The 15,792-nt window shown below is 46.9% G+C and overlaps 1 protein-coding gene across 1 annotated transcript in view; it reads left to right on the forward strand.

Moving 5' to 3' along the window:
- Positions 1 to 4,872: 4,872 nt before the first annotated feature.
- LOC144168237 (putative transporter HI_0519) overlaps positions 4,873 to 15,792 on the forward strand; it is a 31,491-nt gene continuing 20,571 nt past the window's right edge. Inside the window, exons 1-3 of the mRNA XM_077697264.1 lie at positions 4,873 to 5,066; positions 9,250 to 9,355; positions 15,242 to 15,403. Of these exons, the coding sequence (XP_077553390.1) occupies positions 4,873 to 5,066; positions 9,250 to 9,355; positions 15,242 to 15,403 (462 nt within the window). The remainder of the gene's footprint in view (positions 5,067 to 9,249; positions 9,356 to 15,241; positions 15,404 to 15,792) is intronic.

Genomic DNA, 15,792 nt, shown 5'->3' on the forward strand with positions numbered 1-15,792 from the left:
GAAATGTGCCTTCACACAAGCATTTAGTGTGCGTCCATATGAACTTGCCACATCGCTATTTATATTACGTCGGTATGGCACCGTTATACGCATCAACGTTAGACACTGGATTGAACGCTCCGGGACATCGCTTAAATCTGACTCAAATCACAGCTTCCTGAAAACCGTGCGAACGAAACAGAATCGAAACAGAAACCGAAACCAGTAGGTGGTGGATGGTGCCTCAAATCACCCGCGTCCCGCGTACACGAAGACGCTGGTATCGAGGCGCCAAGTGTCGGCGCTCATTAGTGTCATGATGAACTACTTCGCTTCACTTCTCCTAGACGGCAGCATCTCATAGACGACATCTGAAGGTAGAAAGTAGTGGGAAAGATATAAGGCACGTTCGTAGACCGACTTGCGCTTGAATTCGTAGCGCAGTGGGCAGAGCGCTGTGTATCTCCCACTGCGACGGGAAAATTCGTGCCTCGAATTGGGCGCGGCCGTGTCAATAGAACTTTTTCTGGCGACGTCATTTCAATGACGGATGGATATAATTATTCGGACGAAGTTTTGAAAAAAAAAAATAAACTAAGAGAAAAATAAAAATTTACGGAAAATGGCAAATTGTATAACGCATGGCATTTTCGCTATAATACAGATTTCGGGAATGTTCCCCTTGTAATCGTTATAATAGCGTTAATGGAGATAATTGGTCGGGCAGGATTACAAAAGCCTAAAAAGTGGCTGTAAAAACTGTCACTCCTAAAAGTGGCATAACATTGCTGCGCATCAGTAGATAATTCTCTGAATTTCTGCAGAAATTTTTCGTGTGTTTTAGTAATCACAGCAATCTTTTATCCTCGAAACTTTTGGAGGAGCTTGCCTTTTAAATGAGGACATGAGCGTGTAGTGGTCAAAATAGCAACTACATTGGTGTATATCGTCAACGTTAATGGAGTTGATTGTACAATAAAGAGGAAACTGCGCCCGGGAATCTCGTTCGGCGTGGGGGGTATGGAGAGTACAGATGCGGGCTATAGATGCACTGCTATGTCTTCGAGGTAGCCGAAATGGCCGAAAATTGCTTCACCTCATTCGCTTGGCTTCTCTGACTTCCCTTAGGAACTCAAAATTCGCTCCATTAGTTCATGTTAAGACAGTTGTGCTTCATTATGAGCATGTGGGATGATAATTGCCGGCAAGTATCCATTACTTCATAGTAACATAAGCAAAAATCGACATCGCAGATTTTAGCAGTAGCAATATATATAACAGGGCCCGGACATCTTGGCCCCGTGGGTAATTTGCCGCCGCGAAAGTGGTATCAGGTGGTCAGTACGCCGGTTCACTGTGAAGGCGATGTCTTCATAGGTATAGCGCATAAATCCTTTCGGAGCTTTTGAAACAATTTATGACTTCAAATATTGGAAAATCTAAGAACCTGTAATGGGCCTTCTTCCAAAATTTTTCAGTATTATAATTTTTTTTGTCCTATCCTAAGCAAAATCCCAAGTGGGTGGTAGGCTTGCCCTGCAAACGTGCGCCGATGACAAGGCGGCCGCCCCGAGGCACACACACACGAGCGCTCGGCATTTTCGTCGTTTTCAAACTGCCGGGCGGTCGCCGGAATCTTGGCCAATCACCCTAAGTGGGTGTGCTTGGCTTGACAAACGCACGCAGGGGGTGGTGGGCGGTCGTCGCGAGGCATGCACACATGCGCGCTAGGCATTTTCGTGGTTTCGTTAACTGCAGGGCGGTCGCCGCGAGATCCGCACTCATGTGCACGCGGTCGCAATTTCTTGGTGTTTTAAACTGCGGACACGAAAAATTACGATTTGTGAGGAGCTTCGCTTTTAATAATCACTATAGATTAATCTGGCGTTAGTGTCTACGCGATCTCTGAGACGACGCTTACGCTTCGATGGGAACGATGGGTAGTAGTGGAACCGGAATGCGTAGGATCAAAAAGTGGCTAGGACTGGGAAAATATAGTGTTTCTTCCATAAAATATTTACAGCGCGGTTCGCTATTTATAACTTACTCTTTGCAAAGAAAATTTATTCTAAAAATTGGTCTTGAAAAAATAAAACGGGGCGTTTAGGCAAAACACAGACGCGTAGTCGAGGCGGTTGGCGGCACATGGAAAGCGGGATCCGCAAACTACTTCAGGTCACAGACGTCTGCAAAAACTATCTGTAAATATTTTTGCACTGGCAGTCTTTATTTTTAAGAGAATATTATGTGGTTATAAAAACAGGAACTGCTTACCTTTGAAGAAGTTATTTTATGCCTACGCGACACGGCGACTTGCAGTGGACACTTGAATGCTCCCTTAAAAGATTACCCCATTTATTTTCAACGGGCAGTCGATTTCAAGTTGATTCGACTGCCTTCCGAAGGCCTTTGAAACGGCCATTTTGCAGATTAATAGGCTGAATTAGTGACATTCATCAAGCTGCGTTCCCATCGGCCGCTCGTCTTGCTGGTCTACGCCGTAGGAGCCGACGGTCGCATAAGACAGGTGTCGCTATTACAAGCAGTTTGCAACATTCGTCAGCTTCATACATACCTTGATCTGCCGAATGAGCGGTGCTGCTCTTCCTAATTCTCAGACAACTTCGCCGGATACAGCGCCGTCTTCTGTGCGTGCTCGCTGTGCCACCCGCTTTGCAACTTTGCTTATAGAACATTTTCACTCAGGCGACGTCAGCAAGCGTGCGACATTCAGTTCAACGAGAAACGGATTTTTAACGGTTCTCCCAACACGCCGCCTATGTAAAGGTGCTCTTGCAAGACCACGAAGGTAACGAAACTCGTTGGGCTGCTGAGCGCGACCTCACGGGTTCGATACCCTGCCTGATGGACGCGACAAGCGAAAACGCCCGTGGGTTCAAGATTTCGGCAGACGTTAAAGATCCCCAGGTGGTGAAAATTAATGAGGAGCCTTTCACTACAGCGCGCATCATGGCCTGCGTTACGTCAGCGCGTTAAACCGTACAATCAATCGAGGAACCGAAACTGGCCGCACGATCTGATACTATAGTACTTTTCTCCAAGCCATCTAGAGCCAATCCCAAACCACAATTCATCATGTCCGTCGCGGCAGACCATCGCAGCGCCAAATTCCTCTCTGGTTGTTATTGTATGAAACTGTTTGGTATATGTACGATGGTACGACTATAATTTAAACACGGCCAGTTTGTATGTGTGAGCCTGTGCAAGCTGTTCTTATAACGACAGTGCTACCTGGGATATGCAAAGCGAAGCGCACATTTGGTATTCACGGTAGGAAGGAACCAAATGCTGTAGCCGACGATAAGAAAATCTCTTTCGTCCCTAGTTTTTGATAACCACAAATACTTGCACAAAAGCCGATACCAATCGTAATAAAATATTCCAACGGAATATCGTTGGTAATAAACGTTTGATTTGTTCCCTCACCTGCTTTCACATTACGTGAAAAAATGTGTAGATCGGTTTGCCAGTTATAAGTTTTCAGTTACGCTGGTCTTTCTACAAATTTTGCAACGTTAAGAGTTAGAGGACATTAGGGGCGAACAAGTTCAGACGTCTTCGCTACGCAGCATTTGTTGGCGCTAACAAGGACCTTCCTTCCGGCAATTTGCAATTCACGCCATCGTCCGACTAAAAAAACAGATGGTTCTCGTTTCAGCGGTTCACGCAGTCGTCAAAATAAACAAGAAAAAACCGAAGTGCTCGAGTCCTCATTTTTCGAAGTGACCGCCGTCAGCGTCGATGCACTTCTGCAGTCTATCAAAGTAGGCGTCAAAGACTGCTTCTCTCATCTTGTCGTCGATGGTGGTGAAGGCGGCCTGGATGCGTCTTGCGAGGGTCGGGAGATTTGCCACTGGGCCGCTGCGGTACACGAGGGATTTTACGTAACCCCACACAAAAGGTCGCAGGTTGGGAGGTCGCGAGAGCCCGGAGGCCAGGGCATCGAGGCTGACCTCGCCCCATCTAGCGGTTAGGAAAGTTGGCGTCAAGCCAACGGTGGACTTTAGTGGCGAAGTGGGCGGGTGGTCCATCCTTCAGCAAAACGAAACCAGTGCCTGCATATGGTACTGCAACCGTTCATGCAAAAAGTCTTCTACGAGGAGGTTCGTGTACCATTCGGCTGTTACAGTGCCGTGGAAAAAAACAGCCCTACTACCCCCTCTCGGCAGATTCCGCACCAGAAGATGACGCCGGCGGAATTTACTCGCGTGGTGGTCACAAAATTAGGATTTGTTTTTGACCAAAAACGCATACATTGGCAGTTCAATACCGTGTGAACGAAACAGAACCGAAACCGAAACCGGAAGCAGTAGGTGGTGGAGGGTGCCTCAAATCGCCCGCGTCCCGCGTACACGAAGATGCTGGCGTTAGTGTTAGGTAGGTATGGTCTGATACGAGCAACAGTTGCCCCCGTCCGCCGCGATTCGCCTGAGCTGGAAGCGCAAAAGCTCAAACGTCGCCCGTTGTCGTCGTCCGTCAGCCTCAGGTGGACCTGCAATTTATACGGCCTGTGTCAAACAAAATAGACCACAAAATGCGACCTTCATGTAAAGTTTGAGCGTGATCACAGGGCGGTTTGTTCTGGAAAAATTTCTAAAAGGCTCCATTTATCATCGCAACGCCTACATTAAGAAACTTTGTGGGCCGTGTTCTGAGTCTCTCCTCTACTCCATTCGCTACCTACACAAGTCTGTGGGGAGGATTCCACAATGCATATCCAAGAGGAATCGATTTTAGGGATCTCCTTCCCTAGAGGCTCTGGTGGAAGAAGGACTCGGAATACCAGGGTCTCTGCGGACGCGCCGCAGGGTGCTCTGGACGGCGTGCTTCGCTGCGCTTCTGGCGCGGGCTACGCTGAACAGCACCGCCGCCATGGAGGGTGTCATCTGTGCAGCCGGACAGCTAGTTCTGGTGGCCGGCTGCTGCGTCTACTCTCGACACCCCAGAAGCATCCGATGGACGATTCCGCTGTCCGCCCTCCTCGCCCACCACTTGATGGCGCTCCTCTTTGTCCACTGGGGCGCTGGATACAAGTTCCTGTCCTGCATCGAACAGCTAATAACAAGGTAACCGCGTCTTTTGAAAAAAGTTTGCGTGGAACCCACGTCAAAAGCTACGGGTCCTTTTAAGTGCAGAGCACTTTAGGGGCTCGCCATATCGTCGTAGCTCGCTCGCTGGACCCAAGTAGAGCCACAAGGCGTTCCGTTGTAGCGGCTGTCGTCACGGCATACCCCGGAGACTTCGAAAGCCAAGCGGTTTAAATAGTCATAAGCACTCGAAGCTCGTCAGCCGCTGGCGCTTGTCCAAATAAAAGTCTCCCTGTTGTATGGCGCAAAAAAAAAACTGCAGGTACACTTGAGGCAAAACATACCTAATTAACCGGCGTTTCCCGCGTTCATTTAGTCAGGAACGCTCGTTGGGTTGGTTTTTACCATAGTAAGCCAAAACGTGGCTGGCGACTACGATACTTCCTAATGCGATATTAGGTGCAGCAGCAGTGCGCTGAGGCAGCACTCAGTCGTATACGTCCTCTCGAGGGCAGCGCTGATGAGCCTCTGCGTCGTCCACGCGAAGTGAGTCTCAGGAAGAGACCGCGAACTGCGTCTTAAGTGAACGCACATCATAGTCACGCGCATGCCACCCTGCCGTTTTTGCCAAGGGTCGCGCCGCCGATTGCCTCATGCAGGCACAGCATACTGGCCCCTCCGCTTCCCCACCGCAAACTTTGGGAAGCGCTGGCTCGCGCCGCAACGGCGAACCGCCCTCCCTTCCCAATTTTGTGACATTCTCCTTCTTTCCTTTCTTTCACCGTTCGCTTTTTCTTTCACTTGCCACCATTCACTCTGTTACGCCGACAACGTGACTCAGCCCAGAGACGGTCGCCAAAGCAATGCGCCCTAAAAAAGTGGCAGTGCAACGCCGACACGTGCGAGTGTAAAAGCAAGCAAAAAGGAACAGAACTCCAGCTAGCGTAGTTTCAGGGAGGCGGCGCGCGACCACGTCGAAGGGGGGAAGCTTGAATTGCATGTAGTGGTAGCAGTGAATGCATAACGGTGCCAACGCCTCTTATGACGAATCACTGCTCTGCACTGCCGACAGATTTTACACTGAGTATAACGGCTTTAAGTTTTTGTGCCCGTCTTCTTACAGCTTTCCTACAGCTTGTTTAAGCTCCTCGCGTAGACCATGACCCATTTGCATTGTGCTGGTTGAGGGACGAGCTACAGAGAGACACCTGGAGTATTGAAGGGCCCGTGAAGACAATGGAACTTTGTTCTGTTTGAAAGAACTAGACTTTGCTAGCTGCCTCACTTCCGTTCCAGCCACAAAAGACGTTAACCAAGAGAACGCAAAAAATATTGGAGAACTTTTGAATGTGTGCCATAGGGAAGCCTGCAGGCAGGGGTGACGGGCTGTGAACCGGGATTAAAACCGTTTTATCAGTCTGTTAACTGCGCAGTACCACTCAAATGAGGCGAAAACACGGAACTTGAGGCCTCACTGCAATCTCCCCAGTCGCGTTTTGTCGGTAGCTTAGGTAGGCAGCCGCGAGTGGCAGAAGGTTCTGTGACTCATATAAAAATTGCCGGAAAGTGGCTATGGAATCTCCACCGTTGAATACCTCTCCTTTGATGTCTCGATTATTTTAGCTTCGCAATAAAATTGATGTAGTTGCTATCGGAACAAAGTAGCTTTTTGATGAGCAAAACTAGTAGTTGGTCTTCAAGGCCTCTTTAATGTTTTGCATAACAGTTAGTAGTTAAACACAGCTGGCAAAAGTGCGAGAGATGTACCGATAATCTGTGGGCTGCCTTAGGAATGAAGGAGCCTCTTTAAAAACGTTTGGTGTCGGGCTTAGTTTCGGGTACATTGCTTCAGATATCACGTTTCAGTCACAGAGATGTTCTCAAAAGAACAAAATGTGCGTACTCGCAAAACGTGTCTTTACGACAAGTGCGCAGTTTGTTCTTTTGAGTACGTCTCGGTTTTTGACCAAAATGTTGTAATTCAAACAATGTACCACCAAAAGCGGGTGAAGTGTCGTCGAAAAGAGAACTCGGTGACAAATGCGTTGCCTATATCCCAGGGAATATGCATTATAACGGCACATCGTTGGGACCATTAGGGACTAACCGAACAGACCCTTATTTATGCCCTAACACCGGCAGAATAATTATTAATATAAAGGGTGCAGATCTGGCCCATCTTCCCTTCACATTTCGGCAGCAGGTCCGGAAAAACCACCTCGTAATGCCACTTCGTGCACTTCTAGTAATACTTCCTATAAATTCGTTTGGTTGCTTTGAGGAAGTTATGCAATTATAAAACCAGAGGTATAAAGTGGAGTCAAAAGGTTCCTGAAAGGCATTTTGAGCACGCTAAATAAACAAGCGCAGTCGTTAGGTTGGGAGGTCAACGTCATCTGTGCTAAGCAAAACTTACTACGTAAAGCGCAAAGCTTGCACTTTTGTTGTAAAGTTTGTAGCCCCTTTACCACCTTTTCTGCGTCTTTTTGGACGCCGTCAGTTAAACGCATGTACGTCATGGGTTCACTCATAAACGTTATGAACCAAATAACCTGCTATTGGATGGCTTTTCCTCGCACTTCCTGCGAAAAAAGCGTGAGTGCTTGACGTCGGTGGGTTGCGGGTGCACCATTAGTTATTTACATCTTTTAGTTATTTACATCATAATTACATTAGTTATTTACATCTATATTTACATCTTTTTATTCTATTACCGCGCTTCTTGTTACAAGACCTGGGTGCAGCTTGTCTGAACACGCATGCACCCTGCGTGAGTGCACCGGTTCTTCGCTTTGTCTTCCTAGGAATACCTTTCATCGCGACTAATAATGTACTCCGAACCTGCGCGTTTCGTACATGGGTGCGCTGCCGGTTTTCAGCGTCTTTTTGACATGCTTCCGGCAGAAATTTCCGCAACACCGCCATGCCCTGGTGGGACGGTATGTGAGACGGCGCTTTTCGGATAAAGAGTGCGGGCGCTGCGTGAAAGAGAACAAGGTACCTACGATCGTCCCCGTGCGGCTAATAAAGTCTTCCTAACCAGCACATCAGTGATCACGAGTTCTATACCGCTATAAACTGTCTCTTTGACGTGACGCCGATGTTAACTACCGCTACGTGCAGTCAGCGGAGCGCAAAACCGGAATAGTTCGATACGTCACGTCTGCGGAGTGGAGCTCGAGCGCTGTCATCATCGAGGAGAGTGGTGAAAAGAAGAGGAAACGCGCCGAGCCGACAATGGGCGGTTTTCGATTTACTATTTCTCAACTAACGCTCATCGCTTTAACAAAATTGTATAGGAGGTGGTTACTCATGCGTAGGTTTATTTGGTTTCATGTATATTCATGTATCGGCAGAGGATAATTGAAGACACTTTCAACGGCGGGGAAGAGAGTAGGGGCGACAAGGTTATGACGGGCTTGCGTTAGGCATAACGTAATGCTTTCAGACCAAACGTCGTCCACCAGAAACCCTTGGCAAAAGTCCTCACCGCAGTTATTTACTTCAAGTGCTGGCATCGGCGCACACAGTGATACCGCAAAGCGTACCGTGAATCCTGTGCTCCTGCGCATTTTGGAAAGCTTCTGCTCTTCAGTATTCTAGCAAAGGACTAAGTGCCAACAATTAGCTCAGAACGCATCGCCGTAGTAATGTTGTGGACAACGGGAGACTTTAAAGCGAGCTCCGCCGCATATCGTCAGGCACTGACATTATACTGGTACATAACTGCAGAATAGCCCACATCCGCAGTAGTTAGTGGACAGCTTTTATACAGAAGATTGCACGCTTCTCTTTCCTGATTCTCCATTATCGGCACTGCCAAATCAATCTTGAATGTTTTCTTCCGATTTTAGTTGTATCATACTAATATCAACGTCCTCTCAATAACCATAATAATATCAAGTCAATATAATGTCACCTCTACGAATTGCTTTCGGTGAATTAGTGCCATTGAAACTCGCCGTGTGGCTCAGTGGGTAAGGAGCTTTGCTGATGAACCCATGGACGCGGATTCGATCCCGACCACGGTGCCTGCTTTTCTGGTGGAGGCCAAAGCGAAAACGCCTGTGTGTCGAGATTTCTGTGCAAGTTAAAGATCAACAGGTGGTCAAAATTAGTCCGGAGTCCTCCAATACTGGGAACCTCATAGCCCTGCTGTAGCTTATGCACGTTAAACCTCGCAGTCAATGAATTAATGACATAAACATATGTCTGCGTGCAGGTTGATGAGCTTTTCCCAACACGGCGCTGCGTCCGTGCTGGGATACCTGAGCACTGGACAGATGGCTGGCTGGGCTGTACCTGCCCCGATCAGCTTCGCCTTTGTTGTAAGTTTCCTCATGCTGTCTTTTTCTCTGCAAAATTGTGATGAGATCTTGCTTAGTTGAGCGTTTGTAGTGAACTAAACAAACGAATTTTGAAACGAGACTTCTACCTATGTCCATATCCGAGGTATTTATATCAAATGCTTTCTTTATGCAATTTGGGTTAAGTTGATGAAAATGCCGATTGAGGAGTAATGTCTAGTATTGCAGCCACAAATAAAACACTGGGTGAGTTCGTCCGGCCACTACAAAGTATTTATTAAGTGGCTGGAAAATGAATTACTAGGACGCCGAAGCCATCTTTCTGAAGTAGTCATCGCGAAAGCATTAGTCCCACATCCCGAACGTGCCCCCTCAGCATGTCTTCTCACGGCTGTCAGTATTTTTTTTTTTTCATTGTGCCTTTTTTCTTTCAATGCTGCGATTGAATTTTGGACCAGTACGTTTCACGTGGCTAAGACTATAACGCAGAAAACGCACACAAGGACACGAAAGGCTGTGTCCCTTTCTTTCGCTACTTATGCCTTTTCTTGTTTTTATGTGAATTTCCTGCGCTGTAGTTTGCACTTTTTTGTTACTACGGGACAGATAGCCACGTACGCCTCACTGATCACAGAGGACATTTAAAGAAAAAATATTTTCAACTCTCCGAATACTACTTCTGTCATTCCTATAGTCTAATCACTCATGAGGGTTTCAGAACATGTCTTAAAAAAGCACGTTCTTTGGTCGAGGACCCTGAAAGCATCCGTTTTTAGTCTTGTACGATCATCGGATGCTGTAATGGTTGTCACTCACCTTCAGTAAGCTAGAGCCAGAGGTGTAGGTAGCACGGGCTCGTTCGCGTTCCTGAATAGCGGCATTCTATTCCTGCACCTAATTGGCATAATTTGTTTCTAACTAAAATACTTCGGAGAGCGATGGAAAATATTTTGAAAGATAAACATAGCAAAGAATCGTAGCGAGCGTTGCGAGATTCAGCAAACTCGGGCCCGGCTTCTGCTGACGGCTTCCAAGAAGAAGCAAGCGTGTCTCCTCTTCTATTGTAGATGCGGTGAGCCGCTCTACAGGGAGTGCGTGAGGGAGTGAAAAACTGTTATTCAGAGAAGTGGAGAGGGCAAGGGAGAGAAAGAGTTAGGAGCGGTGGGTGGCCATCCTATTCCACTAGGCCGCGCTAAGTCGCCGCCGCCTTTGCCAGGCAGATCAGGGCTTCCTGGTCCTCGAGATGGCAACTGCGCAATGCGCTCTCTTGCCGCTGTATAGAAGGGGGATCGGGTTGGGAGGGGTGAATCAGTGTTCACATCCAAACAAGGTGTGGGGTCGTATTGGGAGTGTCGCAGGGGAGCAGTTGAGCATAATGTATGTGGGGGAGATGAGGTGGAGGGTGACGTGGTTGTAGTAGATGTGAGTCAGAAGTCTTTACCAGATGCGGACGTGCGAAACGGAGAGAGAAAGGTGAGGAGGGGATAGGTGCGTCCGGAGGGCATGTAGGGGTACAGGATGTCGGTGTGGGTTTGTGGGAGGGGGTCAGAGCAGGTGACCCGTGGTCGACTTTGGTGCGGCCGGCCTCATTTGGGAGTGCCGGGTAAGGAGATAGCGGGATGCGGCGTGAGTTACTTCATTCCCAGAGAGGGAGGCGGGCTTGGGTGTCTTCACGATTTGAAGTCTTTAATATGGGTGTATTGGGGAACTCTCAAAAGATTTCGTGTTGGTGATTCACAATTTTGCATTGTACGTATTTAGTTCGATGTGTTACTTTACCACATCTGGGATAACGTTGCCGCTCTCGAGCGTCGACTGTTCCAAGTGGTGGTTGTGTGATTACAATTTGTTCCTATCATGCTAGGTTGTTGTGGGGTGCTGGAAGAAGAGGCATCGCTGGTTCGCAAATATTCTTAAGGCGAAGTTTCGGGTGAATCGGTACCTCAGGTGACGGAATTCGGATCCGTTGCTGAGAGTCCTGATGGAGGCTTTGCGGGCGAGCTGATTGCCCCTTTTGTTGACCAGAACATCGGCGTGAACAGGAATCCAGTACAGCTTCGCTGTCCCTTTATTGTGTTTGAACAGGTGTGCAGCCTTCGGGTGCGCTGTTTGGGCCAGATGTAGAACAGCGTTGCCAATAGCGTATGATTCCACTTCCTACGCGGAGATGAGCTGTTTGTTGCCTTCTGTGTCAGTTGGTTCTGTTCATTCGGGTCCATGCGGGGCAACAGCTAATGAGTTGCATTTTTCTGCTGCGTCCATGTATGCCCGCATTTGCTGGGGTTCTCTTTCCGAGTTCTCGTTCGCGTATTAGCCCTGATGGTCTTCGTTCTGCATGTCTAGTGCCGTCAATAAGGGGCTACCTTGAGCGGTTGGTTGCGTGTAAATTCTGACTTGCGGTACTCGACCACTCTTTTTTCGTTATCGTCGATCCCAGGAGTCAAATCCCGACCTGGTTCTCTTTTCTGTCTTAGGTTGGCTGCATTTGTGGACTGCTATGATTTCTTCTATTATGGCTGTCGATGTATTCGGTGCTCTTATTTCTGGTTGTTACGAGTAGTCGTAAATATATTTTGGCAGAATTTCTTAGTGTGATGTCTAGTTTTGCCGTTCGGCCTTGTTGATATTTGTATAAAGAATCCGACATGCGATGAGTACGCCCTTAAGTCAGAGTAGACCGTGTGCCTTAAGCCCGCTCTGCGTATTGAAGACTCGTTTCATGAGCTGTTTTGCTAGCGGAGAATCCAGTGGGCGGTGGTGTGCCTCCCATCGTCCTTCCTAGAAGTGTTAGCCAAGGATCTCGACAGTTTGCGGGGAGCGATTGTTGATCCCTGTAGAGAAAGTGAATGGGCGTGGTGGTTTTCCTCTTCTCTTCGCTACCATGAATACTTCCGATTTTTCTGGGGATCATTTCAGGCCAATTGCTTTGGCTGCTGGTTGCTTTTTATTGAGCGCTACAGTAGTTGTGTTTCAATATGTCCGGAAGCTTGCATTGATTCAAATGGAGGTGCAAGCTGTGCACATGAGGTAATGCACGTCTTCCATTTCTTCTAGCACCCTGTAATACCTATGGCTGCATGGTTGAATAGGGTGAGAGAACTGCGGATTCTTGCGGTATGCGTCGTTTCAGATGGGAGAGAAGCGCTGTCTCATGTTCACCAATGAAAACCATGCGGTGACGTCCTCGAAGAAAACTTTTGACCTACTTCTTTAGGCGTGGTCCACAGTTGGTGGATTCTAACTCTAATATTGGGCACAGTTACACGCAATCAGGTGGCTTCTCTAGGTCGACTGCTAGTGTGGCCTCGAGTTGGTCCAAGCTTAGTGCAGCCGTGGTATCTTTACAAAATGATAGGAGGACATCTTGTGTTGATAGATGCTTTTTAATCCCTATCATTTTGCATGGGATGGCATCCCCTTCTTCAAGTAGATCTTGAAAGCGCCGTGCACCATACACTTCGTAAGACTGCCCATGTATGAGGTGGGCGTTATTGGTCGTATATTGCTTGGATCGATACACCCTACTGCTTGGACCTCGAGATACGCCCCACTGCTGTTTCGTTTCCGTACATTTTGTAATTGCTGCATTCAGCCCACCTATATTCAACTCCGCACCAATAGGGGAATATTATATTGTGGTGGCACACAGAACAAGATATGTTTCTTTGACGGTTTGAAGTTCTGGATGGTCGTCATATCCTAGGTTCAGTCGGCGTATCATCTGTACAGTCGCGGTTTTGGTAGTGGTTGGGTTTATAGGGCTCCCAGTAGCGACACAGTCTTCTTCATACACATCGTTGTCTGAAGTTGGTCGCAAGCTCGATGCCCTTTTCCGTTTAGGCTTGCGCTGTGTTCTATTGCGTATTTTTGGTTTGCTTTGCGATGTGTTTATAAAATTTTCTGTTGGCTTTGCATGGCTTCCACCGACATTCGTGGCAGGTTTCCCAATAGTAGATTAAGTGTACTACTATTGGTTTTTCATTTTCAGATATCATCAAAGGTTTGATACGCATCTGTACATAGATACCTAGTTCTATTTGGATAACCTAAAATAGTTTTTTCACTACACACGGGGCGTATTTCTTGTCATTCAGTCACAGACGCAGTTTTTCATTTGATGCAATGGTGTGTGGTAGGGATCATTAGCCGACTGATTGCTTGATCGAATTACTCTGCTCTTGTGTGCTCTGAAATTGTAATGTGTTTCCATTGTATGCTAGGACTGCGGAGACAGCGCCGACCCGCAAGGATTACTGAGGCTGTTGTCGATATGCGTCTTGAACCTGAACATAGGGAGCGGGTAGCACGGCCAGTCGACAGACGTACCATGTCCGATAGATGGGGGGCTGTAGATGATCATTAAATAGATGCAGAAACTTTCCAGGCAGGCACTTCGGCTTCAATTGTGAGGCGGGTGAGCGATTGTGGTTCGCCTCCACGATTCACCTTGTGGGCATTTGTTTTGGGAGCGACAGTGTCGTACCAACTGCGTGGAGCCGACAACTCCGATGCGCTCATGTGCAGATACTACCTTGCTGAAAATAGTCTGGAAAGTGTCCACTTGGCTATTTGCCGTCTTCCATCCTGATCTCCAAACAATCGTGGTAGTCATGAAGTCAGTGGCTTCGTAATTTGATACACAATTGTGGTCTGTATTAAGTGGTTCTGCCGTAATTACTCAAGGGATTGTGCGTTATTTTGTCTACCGTACAGCCGCCCTGTTCAGACGTCATCAGAGAGCGGAATGGCTAAGTATTCCGGGGAGGGGAGGGTTTTTGTTGTACCGTAGATGTTTTGGAAAAATTACAGCTTTTCCGAATAGGACTCTTAAAATTCATACTCAGTTCGTTCACACGGTCCATTTAAATAAGGAAGGCGAAATCGGATGCCTAATCCCAAACTTTGCCAACTTTCTTTGCATTTATTCCATCGATTCGTCACGAAAATAGTTTAGAACATTTGTTTTTGGAATATAAGGGTCGGTACATTTTTTTATTTATTCATTTATTCAGAAAAACCTTACAGGCTCCAAGTGGAGCACGGGGTAAGGGGGCCTATACAAAGAGGAGGACCTTTGAAGGCATATATCCAACAGATGGGAAAGGTAATTACAAGCAAGAATATAAGAACACCATTATATATTCCTTAATAAAAAATACTCTAAAATTTATAAGAATTAAAAAAATAGCAACATTCAAAGACCAAGCAAAACTACAAAGGCATCGATATCAAACATGTTGAAAGCGCTAATATGAAACAAAAATATTCAGGAAAAATGCCCACTTAGTTGCTCACGGAATCTGTCAAGGTTTCATAGAGACGTGATAGCGTCAGGAAGATCATTTAATGAGATATTTCCCTAGGTAGAGCCGTTGAATCGAATGCAAAGTGTATTTTCATAGATAGGCTTGAAGCTGAATTGATTGTGTAAACGTGACGACCTGTGTGAAGTGGGTTGGAGGGGGCGGGATGGGGTTACCACTATGGACGTATTTGTGAAACAGACATAGAAGAGTGACCACGCGATGAATTTGTAATGATTGTAATGCAATGTCAAGTTTTATCTGTGATACTTGAATTACGATTATAGTTGCGAGGAATAAAACGAGAAGCTCTCTTTTGCATGGATTTGAGCAGATTAACTAAATAGTTTTGATGAAGTGACCATGTCCATGATACGGATTCTATCTGGTAAACTTACCGAATTCTAGTAAACTTAACGTATGTGCCAGTTATTTGGAACTTTACAAATCTGTGGCATTTTTTGGTATTTCTGGGCGCGCTAAAAGGACCAAAAACTAGGACGAAACCGTTCTGCGTTGGTTGACTCTACTGCAAATATAATTTTTTCTAAGATTTTCCCTGAAGTCTGATTTCTTTGAACTGGCATGCCTTCTGCGTGCACAGGTGCTTCCGGGAGTGTTGTTCCTGGGCGCCCTGGCCATCCTTCTGTTCCACTACGGCGTCGTCTCGCCTGTCATCGCCAAAACGGGTTGGCTGGTCCACCACGTGTTCGGCATCACCAGCTGCGAAGCTGTTGTCGCCCTGGCAAACGCCTTCTTCGGAATGGCGGGTCCCTTCTTTATATCCCCGTTCTATGATAGCGGATTTCTCAGTTTAGGACTCGAAAAACTGCACCGGCGAGTTCTAGACAACAATTACCTAAGGGGAACGCACCGGAACGCATTCATATGGCACTTACTAATTAATAACACATTTTGCACGTGTAGAAAATGTTTACGATATAATCAAAATGTTCTTTAGCGTGTAGTTTGCTTGTTTTTTTACTAATACATATCTTCTGCACTAAAAAAAAAACTCTTGCTTCCTAGGCAGCGAGCGCCATCTAGAGCAAATTAACGGAACTGTAATGTCATAATCATCACCAGCCTATCTACGCCCATTACAGGGCAAAAGCCTCTCCCATAGATCTCCAATTACCCCGTTCCTGTGCTGAC

The sequence above is a fragment of the Haemaphysalis longicornis genome, unplaced genomic scaffold, assembly GCF_048455015.1.
Source record: "Haemaphysalis longicornis isolate Haplotype H1 unplaced genomic scaffold, Haemaphysalis longicornis Haplotype H1 scaffold_2, whole genome shotgun sequence".
In the NCBI taxonomy this organism is placed as follows: domain Eukaryota; kingdom Metazoa; phylum Arthropoda; class Arachnida; order Ixodida; family Ixodidae; genus Haemaphysalis; species Haemaphysalis longicornis.